Source organism: Lygodium microphyllum, chromosome 23 (assembly GCF_053477565.2).
Source record: "Lygodium microphyllum isolate KBCC chromosome 23, Lygodium_microphyllum_v1.1.10, whole genome shotgun sequence".
Taxonomy (NCBI): domain Eukaryota; kingdom Viridiplantae; phylum Streptophyta; class Polypodiopsida; order Schizaeales; family Lygodiaceae; genus Lygodium; species Lygodium microphyllum.
Window position 1 is genome coordinate 73546872 of NC_141157.1, and position 25312 is coordinate 73572183.

Below are 25312 nucleotides of genomic sequence, written 5' to 3' on the forward strand. Positions count from 1 at the left end.
GTATTCGTATTGGCAAACTCCTGGTGAATTCCTCTATCTGCACAAAACCGAGCAAATTCATTAGAGACAAATTCACCTCCCTTGTCGGATCGCAAGGTCTTCAACTTCCGGCCTGATCGGTTCTCCTCAAAGAGAAGCCAATCCTTGAAGTGCGAGAAAGCTTCTGATTTTAGTGCCAAAAAGTAGGCCCATGTCATCCTGCTATAGTCATCCACGATCAGCATGAAGTACGAGCTCCCACGCAGAGACTCATTCCTCATAGGGCCACATAGATCCGTAGATACTAACTCCATCGGTGAAGTAGACCGCCGCGAAGCGGTGTGGGGAATGGCATCTCTATGCTGCTTCCCCCGTATGCAGGAGACACATGGCTGCTGGCTCACCACTATATCCGGCAACCCTCGAACAAGCTGTCCCCGTGACGCCTTCCGAAGATAGTCATAGTTCAGGTGACCAAACCTAGCATGCCATAATTCAGACTGTGACTGTGAGGTAAGAAGAAGAGTAGAAAGGGCAGTGGAAGACTTCAGTTTGTAAATGCCGTTCTCCTCATATCCAGATGATAGAACCTTCCTCGATTCACGATCAAGGACTCGCACTGTAGAACTGTCAAACTCCACCAGAAGACCAAGGAAACAAATCTTATGGACTGAAAGGAGATGGTACCCCAATCCTGGTACATGCAAAACCTCTGAAGTATGGGTGCCACCTCGTCCATCCGGAATAAGCTGCATCTTACCCCGACCTGCAATAGAAACTGAAGAGCTGTCTCCAATGAGAACCTGCCCACGCGAAGGTCGCAGCTGGGCAACACCATCTGATGAAGGAGTCATGTGCCGTGAGGCACCACTATCAATAATCCACTCTCGAGATTGGGAAGCCGCCATCGCAGCATCAGAAGCATTCGGTGAAGCGTCCTCAATGACAACTAAATGTAGAAATGCAGCTGATGAGGGTGCAGCCACCGCTCCAGAATCCTTGGTGTCCTTCTTCTTGGTGTCCTTCGAGTCTTTATCAGGGCAATCCTTCTTCCAATGGCCAGTCTTTCCACAAATATGGCATGTGGAGTCTTTGTCCTTGTCCTTCTCCTTGTCCTTCTTGGACTTGTTATCCCCCTTCTTCTTCTTTTGGTCCTTCCCCTTCTTCTGAGAGGCTTGACCTGTCAACGCCTCCGTCTTGGAAGCATTCTGTCCCTTTAACTGTTCCTCCTGGTCCAAGACCATAGGAACCAACTCTTCCCACTGAAGAGTAGACTCTCGCCCTGAAGCAATAAGGACAGAGTAAAATGTACCGAATCGTGGCGGCAACTGGGACAAAAGTGTAATCGCCATGTCTTCGGAGGAGATCGGCTTCCCCGCATTCTGAACCTGCATCTGTAGCTGCCTTAGCTTATTAATGTGTTCCCTTAGCGAAGAAGACTTATTGACGGACAAGGTCCGCATCTGTACCTCCAAAGAAACCCTCTTCATTAGGGTCATCCGATTGTACATTTGATCAAGCTCCAGCCATATCTCACGAGCCACCGTCAAGTGCTCGATGTGAGCGATCACGGCTGTAGTGCATGATAGAAAGAGAAAGGATCGAATCCTGGCATTCAGTTTGTCCCAATGAGACTGGGCCCTGGCCAACTCCGCACGAGCATCGGAAGAGAGTTTGGACTCATCTCTTACCGAGGGCCGATCAATATCTTCCTGTACCAACTCCGCCAAATCATAGGACTCCAGAATGGCCAACATCATAACGCGCCAAATGCGGTAGTTGTCGCCGTCGAGCTTCTGATCTGTAGGAAGAGCCGGTAGGACAGGCACCTTCCGGTCCATAATCGCCTGGAACTCCAGGTCCATCTCTGTAGACATCTTCACCTGCAATGCCTTCTCAAACGCAAAAGCAGCCCCCTCTGACTGAGTAGACTCAGCCTGCTAAGGCTCTTCAGCGTCCCGAAGCTTCTTCACCCGCCGGAGGCGATGAAAAAGCAAAACCTGCACTTTTAGGTTGAAAACTCAAACTTTCTCCGCGACAAACAGCAGTAAACAGCAGCAAATCCACCACCTGTACTCCTTTCCTGTGCGCCCACACTCGTTTCAGCCTTGTTCCAAGGCGCAGCCCTCCTGTCTGCCCTTAAACGCAAAAAACGCAAATTTGTGTCGCGATGGAAACTCCTCTTCAGGTTGATTCTGCGCTCAGTCAGCCCTCAAACACTGCTCTGATACCATGTCAGAGTGCAGCGGTGCGGAAGCGTAGGACTGAGAGTGAGAGAACGCAGAGAGAGAAGGGAGAGAAAGAGACAGTGTACACTGAAGATCTGCTGTATAAAGAATGCTGAATACAAAGATATACACGGGCGCAGTGCGCTGGACTGCGTGTCTCCACCTCGACGATGCGACCTGCTGTCCACCTCGAAGTCTGCTGCAGTCTGCACTGTCTGCTGTCAGAAATCTGCGAACAGAGACAGAGATCTGCACGGCACCGGTCTGTAATCTGCGACAGAGAATGAATGGGAAGACTGCTGGAGACCTCAGGTATAAATAGCCGAAATCTGCCCAAAGAATAGGACAGGTCGGCTGCATTAAATGCAGCCGACTGGGCTGCAGGCAGTCGGACTGCCACGTGGCAGTCCGACTGTGCAGCCCTGGTGCAGCCCTGGCTATGATCTCTCTAACAGGTGCAGCCACCGCTCCAGAGTCCTTCGTGTCCTTCTTCTTGGTATCCTTCTTGTCTTTGTCGGAGCAATCCTTCTTCCAGTGACCGGTCTTGCCACAAATATGGCAAGTTGATTCCTTCTCCTTGTCCTTCTTGGATTTGTTGTCCTCATTCTTCTTCTTTTGGTCCTTCCTCTTCTTCTGAGAGGCTTGACCAACCAATGCCTCCGATTTGGAAGCATTCTGTCCCTTCAATTGTTCCTCCTGGTCCAAGACCATAGGAACCAACTCTTCCCATTGAAGAGTTGACTCCCGCCCTGAAGCAATAAAAGCGGAATAAAAAGTACCGAATCGTGGCGGCAACTAGGATAGTAAAGTGATCACCATATCTTCGAAGAAAATGGGCTTCCCCGCATTTTGAACCTGTATCTAAAGCTGCCGAAGCTTGTTGATGTGTTCCCGAAGTGAAGAAGACTTATAAATGGACAAAGTCCACATCTGCACCTCCAAAGGAAACCCTCTTCATCAGGGTCATCAGGTTGTACATCTGGTCGAGCTCGAGTCATATCTCACGAGCCACCATTAATTGCTCGTTGTGAGCTATCACGGTTGTGGTGCAAGACAGAAACAGAAAAGATCGAATCCTGGCATTCAGTTTGTCCCAATGAGACTGGGCCTTGGTCAACTCCGCACGATCATTGAAAGAGAGTTTGGACTCATCCCTCATCGAGGGCCTATTAATCTCCTCCATCACCAATTCCGCCAAATCATAAGACACTAAAATGGCCAACATCATCACCCGCCAGATGCAGTAATTGTCACCATCAAGCTTTTGATCCATTGGAAGAGCCGATAGGACAGGCACCTTCCTGTCCATGATCGCCTAGAACTCCAAATCAGTCTCTGTAGGCATGTTAACCTGCAATACCTGCACAAACGCAAAAGCAACCCCCTCTGACTGTGAAAACGCAACCTTCCAGGACTGATTCCTCCATTGCCCAAACCTTCTTCACCTGCCGAAGGCGATGAAAAGGTAAAATCTGCAATGGAAGGCCTCAAACGCATCTTTCTCCCCTTCGAACAACAATAACCTGCAGCAAATTCACCGATTAGACTCCTTTCCCGCACGTCCACACTCGCTTCAACCTTGATCCGATGCGCAACCCTCTTGCTCGCCTTCAAATCCTGGAAACGCAACCTTGTGTCGCGCTGAAATCTCCTCTTCAGATAGATTCAACCCTCAGTCAATCCATCTTCACCGCTCTGATACCATGTCAGAGTGCAGCGATGCGGAAGTGTAGGACAAAGACTGAGAGAGAGTGAACACAAAGAGAAAAGAGGGAGAGAGAAAAGGAGACACTGTAAATGCAGAAAATCTGCAGTGTAGTATGTTGTATAAGAGTGCAGAAATACACAAGGGGGCAAAGGAAATATCTGCGTATGTCTCCGACTTGATGACCTCGATCTTTGTCAGCCCGAGCACAGTCTGTCTCAGCCAACAGATCTCAAGATCAGAATCTGAATAATGAATGTTGAAGTGTCCCACAAAACCGGCTATAAATAGCCGAAAAATAGGAAATAACTGCAACAGGTCGGCTGCATTAAATGCAGCCGACTGCAGTAAAAATTGTCCGACTGCAGGTGCTGACGTGGCACTGACATCCGTACTGTCCACGAAATGATTGGCTAACAGTTTGATGATGACCAAATAACCTTATTCTTGAACAAGTTGCTACCAATGTAATTCAAAGTTCAATTTCATGCAACAAGTTATTTCACAATCTCAATTGCCAACATTCTATGAGTTTTTTTAGTATCAATTGTTGCATTATGCGTGATTGTTCAACCAAGTTCATAAGGAACCCTCTTTACTATCTTCAAAGCAAACGTTGTTTTCTCTCCCCATAAGCAAAACCAAGGAAAAGGCAAGAATAATGCCCAACCTTAAAAAACTAGTGAAGAGCAAGGCGTCACCCAATCATGCCTAAAATTGGATCAGTAAATGTACCGAATAAGAATCTTTTTGTCAATATTGTCAAAAGGCACACCATTTCGACAATGCTTGTCAATCTAAGACAAGGACACCTAGCCCAAAACCCCCCTTCCTCGTCATAGATCTACATCCCACCTATTACAAGTAACAACCCTCAAGGAAGGCACAACGATGGTAATTCTCCAACTGATTCACAAGGCCAATGGCAACCTTGAGGTCATGCTACCACTCAATACCCATCACAATTCATGTCCTTCTCAACTTTTGGACCTTGGAGGGGATGTTGGATTGGTTTGGATTTCGATCCACAAGCCTACCTAAGATACACAAGGCTAAGATATTAGTTCACATCTACAAGCTGCCTCTCGACGAACCTTTTATAGAGGCTCATTCCACCTTTCTAAATGGACAATGGACAATGGATAATTGAGCTACAAACCATGTATCACCGCTTGAGGACATCATCTCCCATGAGCCAATGACAAGTGGTACTTGATGCGGCAATAACTCCTTAAGCAATATGAGGCATTGATAAAGTCAAGTTTGATATTGACTAAGGTCTAGATCTTGCTAAATTGAACAATGTGTATTAAGTACCCCAACTTGAAGCAAATATACTTTCCATTCATTAGCTTTATCTCATAGAAGAAGTTATCTTCTTCATTGCAACTATAATTGAGATCATTGATGACAAGTCTAGTTCAAAATGAAGTATAATCTAATGACCTCTATTTGGTGGCCTAGTTTCTCTCACAGCTAACCACTAAGTGTAACAAACCTTTTGTATATCAACTGCTACCAAGATATACTAACTCAATGATCCCAAATTAATTTTATGCTCATGTACTTTGAAAGGCAATTTATATTATTTAAGTGTCTCAAAATATAATTAAATGTTCATTTTTCTATTAAAGAGTAGCAAATGGCCAAAACACCCTGTAATTATACTTAGGTCATCATTGACGAGATACCCAAGAAAAATTAAAAGTTTAGTCAGGTGGTCAAATTCACTAGAAAGCTCAAATAACTAAGACTTTTACAATCAGATAGTCACATTGACTAGAAGCCCATATAATGAGTAGTTTCAAAAAGTAAAACCAGATTCTCATGATCGAAGAAACAAACCATGAACCGGCAAACCTATATAATGAAGCTCTCCAAAAGCTAAATTTGGTGACTCTTAAAATTTAGGAGATTACTATTTTTGAAAGTTGCTCAAATGGAAATTCTATTTGCAACAAAGGCTCTGAAATTGATGAGTAACAATTTTATCTTCAACAAATATCTCAAATTCTTAACCATTTGAGAGATTTTTAGAGTAGAAGGTTTGAAAGCTTTTCTCTAGAAAAGTGACATGTGACATCTAAAAGATGACATATATCATTTTGAAAAGATAAGTGTCCCTAGGCTTGGCTTGTCATTTCAGCAAACACTTGTCATTTGTAACCTCTACTTTCCACTTTTGAGAACCCAAGCCCCACACCTAAATATTGGAGATCTCTCTTTTCATTTGAAATAAGCTTTTTGCTGAAATTTCAGCCATATGCTTTGTATTCTCCTATCTATCTCTCATCCAAGAAGCACTTTTTACCCAGTTTGATCTAATCCAAGCAGTAAAGAAGAAAATCAGCTTGCTACCCAAGTTTGCAGAATTAGAGTTTCAAAACCCTAATTTTTTGAATTGCAGCAAATTAGCCCTTTTGAATATGGTTCAAGCACTTGGCGCCCACGGTTTTGTTTCAATAAATTCCTGGGAGTGATCAATATATCATCATTATATCAACATTCTTCTTCAGAGTCAGAGCAACATTCTTCCTTCATCTTCTACTTTCTCTTTCTCTCTCTCTATGTCACTCTATGTTCTCTTTAGTTGCGCACTCCACATGGTATCATTGCCTTAGTGAGGACACAGTCTAGAGATTTCTTGCAAAAGAGTAGGTTTTCATCATGGAGGAGCAGCCCAAATCTTCAAAACGCAGATTTTTAGCCTGTGTTTACTGCGTTTCCAGCTTGTACAAGTGATCCAAAACCCAATCAACCCTTTCGGAGACCAAACAACATCATCTAGGACTAGGCAACCTTGTCCAGACATCAGGTGGCTCCAACTTTTTGTGTTTTGCAGCAAACCCAAATTTGTGTTTTGATAGTGGCAACTTCCTAGTACAGGCGGCAACTCTCTGGCATAGGCAATAGACTTCTAGTGTAGGCGACCCCTTTTGGTGGCAAGCAACAGCCTTTCTTTCATAAACTTTGCTTTCTGGGTGATTGCAAGATTCAAGATATCTTACTAGTTCACAAGCTTTGATGATTCACAAGAGGAGCTTCTTTCAAGACACTTTTCTAAGCGGAGATGCAATTATCGTGATTATAGTTGATGAGAGGAGTCCCCCGTTCGCAACCATCCCCTTATATCCATCTATCGTAGAAGGCTCCATCCAAAGTGAAGATGCCATCCTTGATACCCTTGGTGCACATGCCTATCTTACCTTCATTACCCAAAGAAGACAAACTCGATGGTTCAAACTATTCATTGTGGTCATGTAAGGTGGAGTATGTACTCGACACCCTTGATCTTTGGGTTCTTGTTTCATATTCCATCCCCTATCCTAAGGAGGATCCAACAGATGGGACTTCTATGGATCGAGCAGCCTTGTGGGATCCGCTCAACTATCGAGCCCGATCCTTTCTCTTTATGAGTTTGCACGATTCTGTCCTTGTGTATGTTCGCAAGTTGAAGACTACAACGGTGAAAGAAACTTGTCTTTGTATCAACACAAGACATTTGCTCACAAGATTTCCCTTGAGAAGAAGTTGTGGATGCTCAATTTTAATGATTCCTCCTCTATAAAGGCGCACATCACAAAGATGGAGGACATGAGAGGTGAGCTTGCCTCTCTAGGTTGGATGATATTCTCTGAAGATATGGCTATGATCCTTCTTACTCAGCTGCCATCTCCTCAGTTTGATGTCTTCTACACCAACCTTATCACATGGAGGACCCGTGAGACACTCTTATGGGAGGAGCTTAGAGCATGACAATCGACTCAGAGAGGTAGGAACCAATGATTCTCGTTCCACCAAGGCATTTACTACAGGTACAAGTGGAGGGAAGAAGAAGAAGGTGCAGGCTAAGAACAAGAAGAATGAGAATAAGGAAAATGAGCCCAAGTGCCCACACTAAGGGAAATACACTCATCCCGAAGAGAAGTGTTGGCAAAAGTACCCCCATTTGAAGCCAAAGGAGAAGAATTCGAAGTATATGTAGGCTATCTTGGTGACAATGAAGTCTATCTTTGTGCATGCCGAGAAGGACACTACCCTTGCTTCTTCTGCTCAATAGAAGCCTTAGCTCATTGACAATATTGGTGATAACTCTATCGTCTCCATTTGAGGAGTGGAGAATTCTATTCGAGTTGAGGCAGAAGCTGAAAATAGTTTGGTTTGCTAAAAAATGAGTTTTTTGCCAAACTGGCAATATTCTTTGGCCAAAGTTCTCTCTATCCCGAATTTAGATTTTAATCTATTTTTTGTTCATGGTCTTACACGATTTAGTATCTGCGTGATATTTACACAGGATGTGGTGACAGTAGAGGATGCTTCTACAGGTGCTGCTCTTTGGACGGAATCTTAGGAGGGTGGACTTTACATGCTCATAGCCTTAGCCACAAGGTCTTTCCACGAGCTTAGAGTTCTTTCGCATGCTCTTATGGTCATTTAAATTTTAATGCTATACAACAAGCTTCTCATAAAAAGATGGTGGAGGGACTTCCTGATTTCCCTCCTATTCACACTTTGTGCCCTAGCTATTTGCGGGGCAAGTAACATGGGTCCCACCTTTTCACCTAGAGAGCTTGTACTCCACTTGAGTTGATTTATACCGACCTTTGTGGAACTATGGGCACGGCCTCCCTTGGAAAGGCCAAGTTTCTAATGTTGATTATAGATGACTTCAATCATTATATGTGGCCTTATTTTTTGGAGTACAAGAGCAAGGCATACTCCTGTTTCTACAAGTGGAAGGTGTTTGTGGAGACACAAACTACTTCCAAAGTTCGTGGTATACGAGCAAATCATGGTGATGAGTTTACTTCTAACCTCTTTTCTCAGTTTTACAGAAATCACAACATTTAGGTAAAGTATATCCAAATACACCTTCGGAGAATGGTGTGGTGAAGCGTGCAAATTGGACAACATACCCTTTGGGGTGAGGAGGTGGCTACTACGGTTCACATCCACAACCATTCCCCAACTTATGCATTATAGGATATGACTCCCTATGAGGCTTTCTTTGGTCCAAAGCCCTCTATGTCTCACTTCCACAACTTTGGATGTGATACATTTGTCCATGTGAACAAGAAGAAGAGGAAGACGAAGCTTGACTCAAAGTCCAACAAGCTCATCTTTGTGGGCTATAGCACTACTACGAAGGGCTATCAACTCTACCACCCGATGACACGGAAACTTGAGGTGAACAAGGATGTGATCTTCAACGAGACTTCGGCCTTCAAGGATCCTATTGATGATTCAATTGTAAGTGATTCCTTATCATCAACTGGCCCATCCCTTGTCACCAAGTGGTGATACTTTTTGCACTTGCTCTCCTTATTAACTTATATAAATATTTTATTTTTCTTTTCTTTAGTTGTTGCCAAGTGATGATACTTTTTGCAGTTGCTTTCTTCATTTACTTATATAAATATTTTATTTTTCTTTTCTTTAGTTGATGTTGTTTTTTACCCCCAAAGTTCTCTTGGATTAAGCTGAGATCTTTGCATGGCCAAAAGAGACAACCATTGGGACAAACTGAACTAATGGTTTGTCTGAGCCTTAGGACCGGTTCCATATTGAATGGGCACTGAAGAATAGAATGCCAGTGGTTTGGGACTGTGTACTTAGCCACTAGAGATGATGCAGAACAATGAGCCTGGCCAAGACAGAAGATGCACATGTGAGAATGCTCACGAAATAAAAGTCACGGTAACTGAGCAACATTACACTTTTTGATGTGGTTGCAATGATAAAAGTTGCTCAGAACAACTTGAGAAATGCAAGGGTCAACATCCCTAAAATTTAGAAAATTACTAAATTTGGACCCCAAAATCTATTCGCGTCATTATCTTTGTTTTTGCACAAGGATTAATTCTCTGGTCTGTGCCGAGGTCAAATTTTGCACCGATCATGGAGAATTTTAGACTGGAAGGTTTAAATAAGAAAATTATTACATGTATGCAATGTGGCACAAATTCCCAAAAGAGAGAGAGAGAGAGAGAGAGAGAGCATTAAACAAAATGTAATAGGCATAAGGGGCAGATCTGAGAATGAAGTTTTGGAGGAGCTGAGGACAGATTGCTGCAAGTTTATCATCTATGGAGAGTACTTCTTTGTCTCTGACTCATGTACAGAGGTAAAGCTTGCTCCCTCTGCTCAACTCTCTCTCTATTCTCAGGGAAAATGCTCTACATGATGGGCTGATTCCATTGAAGGTACAGTTCTGTGTTTTCTTTGCACTTCTGCTGAGGTAAGAGCCTGACTGTCTAGCTTCAGGAGCAACAGTTGGCTTATCCAATGCAGGAACTAAAGAAAGTAATGACCATGCCACACAGGAACAGGGTTTTTCAGCTCTAATTTAGTGTTGTCCGTGGGGCTGTTTAACTGCTGGAATGATGCCAGAGTAAAAGGGATATTGTTCTAGACATGTTGGACAGTAAGAATAGTGAATTCAAAGTTCTGCACACGGCAATTCTGCACATGAATCATTGAGTTTTGGTCACAGAAAATGCTTTCCTAAAAGGGATGTTGTTCTGGACATGCTTGACAGTAAGAACAATGAATTCAAAGATCTGGTGACTGCAATTCTGCACATGAATCATTGAGATTTGGTCACAAAAAATGCTTTCCTAAAAGGGATGTTGTTCTGGACATGCTGGACAGTAAGAACAGTGAATTCAGAGTTCTGCAGACTACAATTCTGCACATGAATCATTGAGTTATGGTTACAGAAAATGCTTTCCTAAAAGGGATGTTGATCTGGTCATGCTGAACTGTCCTTATGCAACTGGGATTTACTCAGAAAAAAATGAAAACCAACTGTTCACAGGTTATGTATTTTGGAACATTTCGTTTTTGTAACTTTCCATCTTTTAATTGATAAAGAAATACCAAGAGGGGCGCCGGTCTTCGAGGCCAATCTAGTGTTGAGCGAGGGAGTGAGGTCTCTATGTTTGTGTGTATGTGAGAAAAGACCAGGTATTAATTGAAGGAACTACCGCTTTATTTGAGTCATAGACCGGTTTCATCCCCACCCTTTGTTTCTCTACTTTCTTTTGTTGAGCTAAAAATGCATTAGCTTTACTTAAACATCCCCAAAACATGCTAATTAATGAAATAACCTTGTTTATTTAAAAGAAATGTGTTCCTAGAGAGTGTCTGTGTCCCATAAGCACAAACCCACTTGGGAGGGCCCAAACTTTCTATAAACAGGTATGTTGCCCTCCATTCAGCCCAGATCTCCTTTTTCCAGATTTCAGGTGTTTTCAGCTTGCTGCCCACACCCCTTTCGCGGAGGACATCACAATCTTAATTGTCCCTTACTGTCTTCTACAATCTGGTGCCTGTTTTCAACCTTCTACTCACAATTTGCAGCTGTTTACAGCAGAGCAACTGTTGCTGGTCACTCTCCAACTACCGCATGCTCAATTTTCTCTCCTCCCTACTGTCGCCACTGTTTTTCTCTCTCCTCAGCCTATCGCAACAGATTTTCTCTCTCCACTGCCTGCATTTGCTGTTTTCTCTCTCCTGCAACCTACGTTTTTAGTCTTTCTCTCCTCACCTGTGTTTTTAGTCTTTCTCTCTCCTGCATTGTCGTCTACATCAAATCTAGCCTTCCTTGGCTGCATTTGCTGGTGTTCGACATCCGGAGGTGCCTTGCTGTGATTCGGGATCCATTCGAAGTACGACACACTCTCGAGCTCATTACCCTTGCCCTGATCCTTAAGATACAGGAGTTCGAGGTTCAGTATTCATTCACTGCATAATGTGTTTGCTACATGTGTATTGTATATTCAGCAGTCATATCACTTCATTTATTTTCTATGTTCATTGTCTTTGAGTTATCCTAACCCTAACCGTATTCTTTTATCAGTATGTGCTTTGTTGTACGGTTTTTGTTTGTGTTTCTGTGTTAGGGTATTTCTTTACATGGTATCAGAGCAAGGTTCTCTGAGAGAAACCTAGGCCTTGATCTTAAAGCTCTCCGCAAAAGCAAGGACAACAATAGGTTCAGATGACTTCGAACATAACACCAGTTCAGTCTCCAGAAACATCTATACCGAGAACCAAGTGAGAGTGGGCAGATCAACTTGCTCCACAAAGTTCCGACATGGAGGAAGACGCTTTTGACCACAAGGATGAAACAAAGTTATATAAGTTGTCCGATGAAGAATATCACATGACCATGGCTTACAAACAAAAGAAGATTGAGGAGCTCAACCGAAGGATTTCCCTTTACGAAAAGCTACTCGATGAAGCTATACAAGTTTTCCTCTCTTTAGATTTTGCGCATAAGTCTGATGATGTTACAAGGCTGTTGAGACCTCCATCAAGGATGGAGCCCCTGTTGGAGAAAGAGATCCGAAGTATATTCCATTCTTTCATCCTCTTTCATCTACTCCGGTGCAAGGTACTTTAGATTCATCTTTTGTTCCTTCGTCTTTTACCTCTTCTATTTTGCAATATATTGGTAGAAATCATGAAAAAGAAAAAGTACAGTCTATTGTCTATGGAAAAGGTTCTCTTGAGGACCAATTCTTATGTACTAACACACATCATGGGAATTATAAGAAAAAGCCAAGTACTTCTTCTTCTACCCTTCCTTCTTTTCAGTTTACTTCTCAAAATCAGAATGAATTTGGTATTCCTATTCCTTCATTACGTGGTGCATCTTCACCTTTCAGTCCACAAATTCAAAACCCACCCATCCCACCATCTTCTTCCGTTGCTTCTCCACTTACATTCACATTCCCATTTCAAACACCTCATGCCGCACCACACATCACACCGAGGGGTTATGGAAACATAGGCACACCTTTTAGAACCTCATCCTTGCCTCAGCCGGGTGGTGTTCCACCTTCTTCTCACACACTTTCGAGCTCATTGCAACCTGGGTATCCCTCCCAGTCTCTCCTGAGTGTGGATCAACTGGTACCACAATTTGCCTCCATGGCCTTACCTAGTGAACCTTCTAGTCATCCTACTATGCCTCAACCGAGCTTTGGGCATCGCGGCTTCCGTGTCCCAGTGCCTCCGCCTACACCGGCACCTTATGGAAGCATTCATGTTTCAGAGCCTCCACCTCAATCAGCACTCGTTGGACATTCACAGTCCATTTCTGCCTACCGACCTCTTCCCCCTCCTTCTTATCAAACCCCTCCACCACCACTACCATCTTATTCCACCCATCCATCTTACCCCACTTTCCCGACACCTCATGGTTCTACCTCATCTTCTGCCAAGCATGCATTCAATGCCAAGACTCGTTTCAACAGGTCAAACTTTACCACTTGGTCAAACTTGATGAGACATGCCCTTGACTCACAAAATCTATGGGATCTTGTGCAAGGGTTGGAACCCCAACGCGATTCCACACTTGTTCCATACAAGGTTGTCCGCTCGTGGAAGGCTAGGAATGCCTCCGCTATTATTGAGCTGATGTAGGGCTTATTGCCTGAGTTTCATTCTCAACTTCAACATTTTGACTTAGCGTCAAAGCGATGGGCACACTTGACTGACCCCTATGCGGCTCGGGATAGGACCCGCCATCATATCAATCTTCACCATGAGCTTTAAAATTTCAAAATCTCTAACCGGGATGACTTCAAAGTCAAGTTGGCTGAGTATCGTCGTCTTCTTGCCGAATTCTCCACTACGGGGACTCCCAAGTCCTTTGACGATCAAGTCACACTATTTCTAAATAAACTCCCCATGAAATACTTCAATTTAATGGAAGGTATAGTTTCAAAGCCTACCATGCCTACTTTCTATGAATTTGAGTGTCAACTGTTGCGTTATGCACGGCTGTTCGATCAATTTCATATGAATAATCCCTCAGAATAGGCTCTTGTTGCTCATTCTCAGACGGGGCAGCAAGGAAAGGGCAAACAAAATCAAACTTCCAATCAAAATCAAAAACAAAATCAATCTGGGGAATCACAAGGAAACTCCCAGTCACAACTCAAACCAAGGTGGCAAAATGTACCTAAAAAGAATAGGTATCGTCAACATTGTCAAAGGGCTAGCCATTTTGACGACGAGTGTCAATCAAAGGCAAGAGGCACATCACCAAAACCTAAGTCTCAGACCCTAGCCCCTTAGTCGAGCAACCCCTAGCAAGGGAGGCAAGGTGATGGCAAGGGGATAAAGCTCAGACTCACACTGCCACCCATCAACCATCTCAATGGACAACGTTCTCAAATCCAAAGGGCTTGTCTGACTGGTCTGCAACAACCCACATCATCTCCGTAGAGACATCAAATGCGAGTCTCGTCCATATCTATGAGTTACCTCCTGACGAGGTTTCCGAAGAGACCCACTCGCAGCCGAGCACTTCAACTCCTGTTTGGACTGTGGATAGTGGAGCTACACATCAAATGACTCCTATAGAGGACATCTTCTGTACCCAATTCCCTGCAACTAGGCGAGTCCGCGTAGGAAACAACTCCTCAATCAAGATTCAAGCTCAAGGTTGCATCAACTTTGCCACTGCAAGGGTCCGGATCTAGCTTTGCTAGACAATATATATCAAGTTCCTCAGCTTGGGGTAAACTTGTTATCTGTTCAGCAACTTTGCCAGTTGGGGCGAGCAATTTTCTTTATAGCAACCACAATCGAGATCCTTGACTCTCAGATTGGTTTAGTGATTGCTCGTCGCAATGACGCACAACCTAATGGCCTATACCACATGACACACTTTTTGACCGAGCCAACAGCCGAGGGCTCTATGTTCCATAGCTTCCAAGCATTTGCCACATCTCGAGAGCCTACGAACAATAAGTGTCTTTGGCATTTTCGCTTAGGTCATCTTGGTTATGACTCTCTTAATGAGTTGTCAAATTATGAGCTGGTTGAGGGCCTTCCCTACCTAAAGCTAGCTCGCGATGTCTATAAAGCTTGTTAGCTCGAGAAGCAGCATCATACTCCTTTCCCTCAACAGTCTACACATCGTGCTGAGACGCCTCTTAGATTGATCCATGTTGATCTTTGTGGGATAACATCCATTGCCGCCTTGAATGGCAAGTTGTACTTCTTTTTTATAGTGGATGATCATTCTAGATACATGTAGGTGTACTTCCCAAGCATAAGTCAAATGCTTTCACATATTTTTCTGCTTGGGTGCTGTTGGTTCATAACTAGACTAGACGTCGTGTTGGTTGCATGAGGAATAGTAGTGGTGAGTTTATCTCCCATGAGTTTTTTGAGTTTCTACAGCAACATGGCATCTCTCGCCAACTCCCCCTCTCAAAATGAAGTCGTAGAGCGTAGGAACCAGACAGTCATGAAAATGTCACACTCTATGCTGTTCACAGCAGAGCTCCTTGAGCGCTTTTGGGTCTAGGCTATTAACACTGTAATGTACATCCTTAAACAATATCCGACAACGGCTCTTCCTCAAAAAACCCCGTATGAGGCATTCTTTGGCTCTCCTATTATTTCCCACTTCAGAGTCTTTGGATATCGTGCATACACACACACCTGATGATAAGATAGGAAAGCTCACTCCCCGAGCTGATCTCCTTATTTTTGTTAAATATTCCTCTGAAGTGAAAGTCTATCATTTATTCGATCCTCGAACAAATAAGGTGATCGTTCAAAGGGACATCGTTTTTTACAAGAGGGATATTGAGCAATCCTCTGTACCAGATTCCGATCCGATTCCTCCTTCCACATCATTGAAAATAGTGCCTACTGAGCCTGGTCTACTTCTCGCTCTTGACATTCCTACAAATTCTTCAACTCCTAGCCCCCTCCGCGAGACCCGTTACCTTGCCAGTACCAACAAACCATGCAAGATTCGAGGATCTTACCACCGGATTCCACTCTGGAGGGACCTAGAAGATCTGCTCGGCTTGCTCCTCAAGCATCATTTGTGTCATTGTTTACAGTTGATTACATAGCACGTTCTGAGATGGATACATGGCAGGAGGCTCTTCAGCACCCTCAATGGCGAGAGGCCATGGAGAGGAGCTAGAAAGTATTGTCCGAAATGAGACTTAGACATTGGTGGCTCGTCCGAGCCACAAGAAAGTCATCGAGACAATGTGGATATTTAGAACCAAGCTAAAAGCTTATGGAACTTTAGACAAGTACAAGGCTCGCCTTGTAATGCAAGGGTTTCGACAAAAGCATGGCATTAATTATAAAAAGACCTTTGCCCCTACTACGTGGTTGACATCTTTCCGGTTGCTTCTCGCGCTAGCCGCTCACCACGGTTGGCCGATACATCAGATGGATGTTAAAAGTGCCTTCTTGAATGGTTATCTCGAGGAGGAAGTCTATATGGAGCAACCACCGGGCTTTCCTTCTAGAAACCCGCGAGATAAAGTATTCCACTTGCAAAAAAACACTTTATGGGCTGAAGTAAGCGCCGCGATCTTGGTTCCATAGAATGAATGAGTTCTTACGAACTTATATGTTCGATCTACTCCAGAGGGGGTCAGCTATATCCTACTATACATTGATCACTTACTCATCACACACTCGGATTTTGCTGCCATTGGAGAAATTAAGACAAAGCTTAGTGCTACCTTTGAGATGTCAGACCTTGATTTGTTGTCTTATTTCTTGGGGATGGAGGTAGTTCGAAATGGGGATTGTATTTTTGTCACAGCAAAAGTACGCACTTCAACTTGTGGAACAATACACTACGGATGGCTAGTGGCCACACCTCTTGATCCTACTATCCACTTGTCGAAGGATAACCTAGGTCAACCCTTCGATGCACACACCTATCAATCTCTTGTAGAAAAATTTATTTGGTTGATTCATACTAGGCCAGATTTAGCTTACTTAGTTAACATACACAGTCAATATTTCAAAGCACCTAAGATGTCACATTGGATTGCAGATCTTCGTGTAGCGTTATTTACAGTGTACTTATTCTTATGGCGCGACATATGGTTCTGGTTTATGTTTGCAAGGGTACATTGATTCTGATTGGACAGGAGATCCTAACAGCTGGCGTTCCCATGGCGGATATCTCTTTACCTTGGGCACAGTTCCCATTTCTTGATCTAGTCGTAAACAAGAGACGGTTCCATGGCCAAGTTTGGGTATAGGGCTCTCTTCGATGGCACCACCGAGGCCATCTATCTGAGGAGTTTATTGGCGGCGCTTCATTTTCCTTGCGACTCTCTCGCCGTTGTCTACTACGACAACCAGAGTGCCATTGCCCTTGCAAGCAATCCGATCATCCACCACAGACACGGCATGTGAGAGTCTACTTTCACTTTTCCACAGAGCAGGTTGAGCTAGGCACTATCCACCTAGAGTTTGTGCCTTTATCAGCTAATTTTGCAAACATCTTGACCAACCGGCCGGTTCTTCAATACCTGCTACCCAAGATCGGCATGGATACACCCTCCTCTACTTCTTCAAATTGACGAGGAGAGAGTGCTTCCCTCTTGCTTTCCCTTTCAGTTTGAGAGGGAACGGCTTCTTCTCTTGATAATGACAGTGATGATACTTGTAGTTTTTAGACATTCATTATTCTTTTGTATTATATCATAGACATTTGTAACTTTATTCACACTGTCAGGATGATATAATTGTGAAAGGGCGCTTGGGCAAGTGAACAATTCCCCTACGAGAACACTGTCCAAGTGGCATCGTTGCATAGCATTTTGCATAAGCATAACATCTTTCATCTCCCTTCGCATTACTTCATGCATTGGATCTGTTCATGTAAACATGTATCTGTACGCATTTATCCATTTTCGATCTTTTAGAGTGGTCGACTCTGGATCTACCATATTCGTGGCATTGCACATGGCAATCTCTAAGAATGCAGTTTTTCCCTAGCTTGCTTGCTTTACTTGTCTTGCTTGCTTCACTTATTTGCTATACCCACAACTTAGTCATTTTTCTTCTTCACCGATACCTAGTAATGGTAGGGATAGTACACGAAAGGCTTGGTAGGCCACTAGACAACCAACGTGCACCCTTTGTCCGATGCCTTGTCCTCTCTAGGGCGATCACTTGGACTCCCTTGGTAAGATAATCATCGCCTCTATAGTCTTAGAAAGCCACTGGGCAACCGATGCACACCCTTTGTCCGATACTCTTGTTGCTTTGGGGTGAGACACCGTAGGGTAGAAGATAAAGGAAAATGGCATGGCTGGCCTTCATTCTCATAGCACCGTTGTTGGGCTTGAGAGAGGTGTTGAGCTAAAAATGCATTAGCTTCACCTAAACAGCCCCAAAACATACTTACTTAATGAAGTAACCTTGTTTATTTAAAAGAAATGCATTCCTAGAGAGTGTCTGTGTTCAATAAGTACAAACCCACTTGGGAGGGCCTAAAGTTTTTATAAATAGGTATACTGCCCTCCATTCAGCCCAGATCTCGTTTTTGCAAGTTTCAGGTGTTTTCAACTTGCTGCCTACACCCCTTTTGCAAAGGACATCGCAATCTCACTTGTCGCTTGCTATCATCTACAATCTAGCGCTTATTTCTTGCCTTCCATCCATAGTTTGCAACTGTTTACAGCAGAGCAACTATTGCTGATCACACTCCAACTCTACTGCCTACTCAATTTTCTCTCTCCTCTCTATTATCGTTGCTGTTTTTCTCTCTCCTCAGTCAGTTGCAGCAAATTTTTCCTCCACTAGCTGCATTTGCTGTTTTCTCTCTCGCAGCCTGCGTTTTTAGTCTTTCTCTCCTCACCTACGTTTTTAGCATTTTTTTCTTTTGCACTATCACCTATATCAGATCCAACCTTCCACGGATGCATTTGCTGATGTTCGACATCTGGAGGCTACCTTGCTGTGATTCACGATCCGTTCGAAGTACAACTTCTAGCTCATTACCCTTGCTCTGATCCTTGAGATACAAGAGCTGGTGGTTCAGTATTCATTCACTACATAGTGTGTTTGCTGCATGAGCATTGTATATTCAACAATCATATCACTTCATTTATTTTTTGTATTCATTGTCTCTGAGTTATCCTAACCCTAATTGTATTCTTTTATCAGTCTGTGCTTTGTTGTATAGTTTCTATTTGTGTTTTTGTGTTAGGGTATTTCTTTACACCTTCCAGATTGTCTCTTAGCATCCCTTCGTCTTTGGCTCCTCCCCCTCCTCCACCCTCCACTCCGACTTTCCTCCCACCATTGGCAAATGTGACTACTACTACGTCGTCGCATACTTCCGTCCCTTCAATCTCCCCTCCGAAGTCTTCTAGGACCGATCAACCATCAAAGGGGGGAGCCTTTTCCAAATGAGGAGGATTTACCTTTCCTAAGCAAGGAGTCCCTTTCACAAACACATGCATTGCAAGTACCGAAGGCTATCTAATCTCCCTCGCAACAAGATGAACCTATTCAAATTTCTCATTGGTACTAACAACTCATGCACGATTCAGGTGTTTCTCACTTCCTTGCTTCTCCTATAGATCCACACAAATCCGCTCGCTTATAGGCCCAACAGACTAATTCACTTTGTGTGAACTATTCTCTTATGTCACAATTCTTCGTGCCAATGAGCCTACTACAGTTGAAGAGACTCCTGCACACATGATATTTGGCGTGGCCATACAAGAGGAGCTCGATTCTATTAAGTGTAATCAAACTTGGGAGTTGGTTCCACATTCTCCAAAGCAAAAGGTGATAGGTGTAAAGTGGATCTACAAGACCAAGTACCTTGTTGATGGTTCCTTAGACAAGCACAAAGCTAGGCTTGTAGTCAAGGCTTTTGCTCAGAGGGCAAGTTTGGACTATTTTGAGAATTTTGCAACTACGGCTCAGATGTCTACTATTCGACTTGTTTTAGTTCTTGCAACCCACCAATGCTAGCCTATTTATCAGATGGATATAAAGTCTACATTCTTGAATGATTGACCTTTAGGAGGAGATTTATGTTTCACAACCCCCATGACTTCTTGTGCAAGGGAAGGAAGACCATATCTACAAATTGCAGAAGGCCCTCTATATCCTAAAGAAGGCTCCTCGTACTTGGTACCAGAGGATTCATCACTTCTTTCTACAAAGTGGCTTGCATCGATCAACTCATGATCGCAACCTATACTTCAAGGTTGAGGGTAACAGGTGTGTTTTGCTCATCTTATACATGGATGATCTTATCATTACAAGAAGCTCTACTCAAGAGGTTGACCCTAGTAGTAAGATCATTCAAGTCTATTTTTTAAGGCAAATCCCCTGTCTACTGCATTTTTGGGTCCACTAGAATAGGCCCCGATATCACTTCCGTTTTTATGCCGATAGTCCCCCAACACACTTGCTGTAAGAATAGGCCTTGCATTATCTGCATTTTCTACACGCAACCCCCCGCTAAATCTACGTTTTGCTGCTAGGCAACCTCCTTTCCACTAGGCAACAGCCTTTAAGGCTGGGCACAACAGCTCTTCTCAGCTGGGCGGTACTAATCTATGTTGGGCCACCTGCTTACAGGTGAACAACATCCTTTCTCTACTGTGTTTCAAATTGACTGGTCTTTTTTACCAAGGCGACTTCTTTTTGGTGTTGGGCAACCTCTTTTTCAAGCCAACAGAGCAAAGCAAATTTGCATTTATTAGGAGTCTCTTTCCAAGCACTCTTAGTCCTTGACCAACCCCTGGATTGGGCTATGTTTATAGGTTGAAGACATGTTGACCAACCCCTTGATTAACTATGTTTACAAGTTGAAGACATGTTTTCCTCTACATTTACTGCTCCTTTTCTCTGCCAGGTATTGTGTGTTTTCTTCAACATTGAATACTCCCCATCTACATTGCCCCAATCGGTCTTCTTTTGTATCATGGCTTGCCAAGACAAACCCCGATTATCCCAAGGACCTCTTATTGGTCGCCTTCATTCCAATGACAACATCTTTTGTTTTTTTGCAAGTATTTCTTGAAGTACAAATATGTCCAACATGTATGCCATGGGAGATCATGTGGTTCGAGATCATTCAGACCCCGGCCACCATTTTATTACTCTTTTCCATTACATTCTTCCACAGCTTTTAGTCCTCAATTGGCATTAATAGCATCTCCTAAGCAAGTGTCAATCCTACCCTCTCTCTCTGCATCTGACAAGCTGGATGGGACAAACTACCCTCTATGGTCGAGCCCCATGGAGTGCCTCCTCAACGATTGTGACCTTTGAAATTTTGTTACGGTCCCTATACTCTGACCTACCGTGGATCCTCATGAGGATGTAACCACAGATTCCACAACTTTATGGGATCAATTAAAGACCAAAGCCCGCTCTTCTCTTCTTTTGAGTTGTACAGATTTTGTAATCATGCATGTTAGACATCTCCACACCACTGCAAAGATTTAGAGAAGATTAGCATCTCTCTTCTGAATCGAGACACTTATGTTGAGGATTATTCTACGAGAGCCACTTTTGTGACAAGTTGGCAAGAGAGGGAGCTATCTCTACTCCCTTCCCCTTCCATTGTGTAGAGCCCTCCAAGGCGACTTTCTATTGCCGCACCTATTTACGCTTGTGCACCATCTATTCCACAAGTTCCATCCCATCCCCCGCCATCTCCTCCAATGGTTTCCTTGTAACTTCCATCCCTTTCAAAGGACAATATTGGTGATGCGACTGTGGATTTCTTGGTCCTTTGTGTTTTAGAGGGGCCTTTCCATGATTGTGAAAAGTTGTTTCAAGGTTTCCAATCTACTATAGGCTTTTCTTTTATGCAACTATCCCTTTTCTTTGTCATCAAGTCCCCCATTCGTTGCCACTTGGCCCTTGGTCCCTAGTGTTTCTATACAACTTATGGTGCCTTCAATAGTTCCTAACTATCATCTCTCGACTAGGTTAGCTATGAACACAATTTTCACAATAGTTGAATCATAAAACAAGGGACAACTAATGTTAATTCACATTGACCTAAGTGATAAATCATATACACTATCACTTCTTGGGTCACAATACTATTTTCTCATTGTGGATGATTTTGCCCAATACATGGGGATGTATTTGATAGCAAATATGTAATTCAATATCACCTTCTGCATACATCTCCTACTTGTGAGCCTCAAACCAAGTAGGACAAGGATATTAAGAGTTGTATCACTATCATGGCCTATTGGTCAATCTTGTGTGTTAGTCTTCTCCATTTCAAGCACATCAGGTGGAGAATAGGGTTTCTTCTCCATTTCATCCATCGGTTCACTTAGCCTGTTCACACTGCACGCTAATCACTTTAGTATAGTGCATTTCATTTGTGCCATGTATGCAGTGGGGCGCAATTTTCAGCAAGTGGTATCCTTCTAGCATCACATAATAAGGTGGAGATTAGGGTGTCTTCTCCATTTCATCTATCAGTTCACTTAGCCTGTTCACACTACACGCTGATCACTATGGTATAATGCATTTCATTTGTGCCGCATGGGCAGTAGGGCGCCATTTTCAGGAAGTGTCATCCATCTGGCATCAGGTTGGCATGTTCTTTGTCACTTGTGATCTTTTTTTTTTTTCTAATTTGATCACTTGCAATCGCTGAGTGAGAACATTTATTTAAACTTATGGCAATCCATTCAAATGCATATTGATATCAAATTTGAGTAAGTAATTCAAGCGGTAACCGAAGATTATTGAACAAACAATAATGACAGAAACATGGCACCTGCAAATTCGAGAGTTGCGAGGGTTTGTTCGTAAGAGACAGGACAATATGCACAGGCATAAACCATGGGACCTAAATCAGAAAGAGCAATTCGATTACATTTCAAGGAGTCGCACAATTAATTGTGCTAAAAGACCTAGAGAGAAAGAAAGTAAAGAGCTCTCTCTCTCTCTCTCTCTCTCTCTCTCTCTCTCTCTCTCTCTCTCTCTCTCTCTCTCTCTCTCTCTCTCTCTCTCTCTCTCTCTCTCTCTCTCTCTCTCTCTCTCTGTGTGTGGCAGATGTCTGCATAGAGCACTCCACCTAGAACTGGACCGCGCCCCGCCTCATCGATGCCCAAGAGACAAGGCGCGCTGGCCCAAACAGGTAATGGCTGGGCAGCGGCCATGCCTCTGCTACGAGACGTTGAGAGTCCTTATACAAATGCTAGGCGATGGATGTCGGACCGAGGCATCAGCAAGTTCGTTCGTTCTCTCTCTCTCTCTCTCTCTCTCTCTCTCTCTCTCTCAATCGCGTCTAAAAGTGCACATTTTCCCGCCGCGTACACGGCTAGGCTTAGCCTAAACGTTTTCCTTTTTTTGCGAGAGCTGTAAATTGTATCAAAGTTCAAAAGTTCAAAAGAGTGGAGGAGGGGGAATAAAAACACGCGCGGTAAGGTTTTCCTCTTTAATCTCCTTTAATAATTAATAATCCCACCACATGACCCGTACTCCTCATGTAGTTTGGGCATGATGCCAGAGCTCTTACGGAGGATTCATCGGAAGCAAGGAGAGGATGAAGATATGTTAGATGTAGAAGGTAATGATGCAATGGAGCAAGCTCGAGCATCCAAGAAGAAGAGAGAGAAGAGTCCTAAGATTGATGAAGCCTCGGCAAAAGAAACAAAGGAGTTGAATCACAAGCCCATTGGCTTGAGAAATATCACAACATGCACCTTGAGGCCAGCCCTCAACTTTTGTCGGAAATATGGGCAAAGCACATCAACAAAAGTATGGAAGAAAAGTTAGAAAAGGTGGTCAAGAAGGTGGCCCTTAACACTAACAAAGCGTGCACAAATGTGCTTCATTTCAATACCAAGGCAATGCTATTGTTCATCAATGGCAAGCTACCAAAGCCTATGGACATTGCCACCTAGATTAATGCAATCCTAAAAGGAGAGGGGAAGGAGGAGCAAATCTACTACAAGGATAGAGGACTATTTGAGGTTATCTTTGACAACAAAGAGGTTGTGTAAAAGGTGGTTCAACAAGGAGTGCATTTTTGGGGCCTTGATCTATTGTACCTTACATTGTGGCAGCCCATTGATATGGGTGTGATCTCATCAAGAACAAAAGTTGAGTATTAGATTCTTGATCTCCCTATATACATATGGAACTACTGCTTGACATCGCAAAAGGGCTTAATAAAACTCTCTACATTTCCTTGCTCGCAAGTCCGTTTTGAAATAGATTTTGTTTGCTTTGGAACACTCAATAAGAGAAGCCAAATACATTGGTACTAGATATGCCATATGTACCCATCCAACTCTATTGCAAATATCAAGAAGGAATTAATGGATGTGATGACATAGCAGGTATAGACTCTAAAAGTGAATATTGCTAGCATCTATAATCTCATAAGAGCAACTTGAGACACCATAAGGTCTAATACTTGATGTGAAAGGTGCCACCAAGTAGGACATTTAGCTACTAAATGTATCCAAAAACCCACCATTCTTGGAGCTTTCTGTTCATATTGTCTAAGGAAGAACCAGATCAAGGATATCTACTCCTTGAAAGAGATGCATCAACGAAGGAAGAAAGACAAGAAAGCAAGATTCAATCTACTGGAGTCCAAGATGACAACCCATAATATCAAACCAAAGCCTCAAGATTTTGGACCCAATTAGAAAGACAATCAGGAGGTAGTTAAATGTTAGAAGTGGAATGCTAAAGATATGAAGAGATGGGTCATATTTTTCACAAATTGTACATGTCCAACTCTATTGTGAATATCGAGAAGGAATTAATGGATGTGACAAGAGAGCGATCAAAGACTCTAAAAGTGAATACTACTAGCATCTCTAATCCCATAGGAGCAACTTGAGACACTATAATACTTGATGTGAAAGATGTCACCAAATGGGACATTTAGCCAGTAAGTGTACCCCAAAAACCCACCATTCTTGGAGCTTTTTGTTCATATTTCCTAAAGAAAGAGCCACATCAAGGATAGACATTGAATCAAAGCCTAGAGAGTTTGGACCTAATTTTGGGCCAAGGAGGCTCCCCTCTCAAAGCTACATAGAAAGACAATTATGAGGTAGTCAAAGGCTAGAAGTGGAATGCTAAAGATGTGGAGAGAAGGGTCATATTTCCCCAAATTGTCCAAACCCTTGAAGGTCCATGGAGTACAAATCTTCATTTAGCCAATGCAAAGGTGAAGGCCACATTACTAAGGATTGTTCTACAAGCCTTGTGAAGGCTAATGCCACAGATAATCAGTCAAAGAATCAACTATATGCATCCAATTTAATGGAATTGGATGTTACTGCAATTATATGTGCTAAGAAAAGGGAACCATTAGTTCCCAAAAAAAAAAAAAAAACCCCACTAGAATTATAAAATTTAAGCTCCAACAGAGCCAATAGCAATATAATATAGGATACTACAATGTAGAGCACTCTAGTTCCATTAAAGGATACATAGACAATCCTAGAAACAAGAGTAGAGATACAAGAGATACCTCTAGTAGTAGAGGAAGTAGGAATGTAGCCGCTTCTTAAAGAAAGAGGAAAATTTAAGTGGGTGTTGCCCTATTTCCTAGTTAGTTAGAGAAGCTAGTGGACCCCAT

At 43.1% G+C, this 25312-nt stretch overlaps 1 protein-coding gene across 3 annotated transcripts in view; it reads right to left on the bottom strand.

Moving 5' to 3' along the window:
• LOC148016333 (Polynucleotidyl transferase, ribonuclease H-like superfamily protein) overlaps nucleotides 1-22994 on the bottom strand; it is a 63279-nt gene extending 40285 nt beyond the window's left edge. For 2 of the 3 annotated variants that reach the window (XM_087663974.1, XM_087663972.1), the window contains exons 1-2: nucleotides 22784-22994; nucleotides 22484-22555 (exon numbers count right to left, since the gene is read on the bottom strand). In XM_087663974.1, coding sequence (XP_087520100.1) covers nucleotides 22484-22555; nucleotides 22784-22868 — 157 coding nt within the window. In that variant the 5' untranslated portion in view covers nucleotides 22869-22994. The remainder of the gene's footprint in view (nucleotides 1-22483; nucleotides 22556-22783) is intronic. The other variant, XM_087663973.1, reaches the window with a different exon arrangement.
• Nucleotides 22995-25312: the final 2318 nt, after the last annotated feature.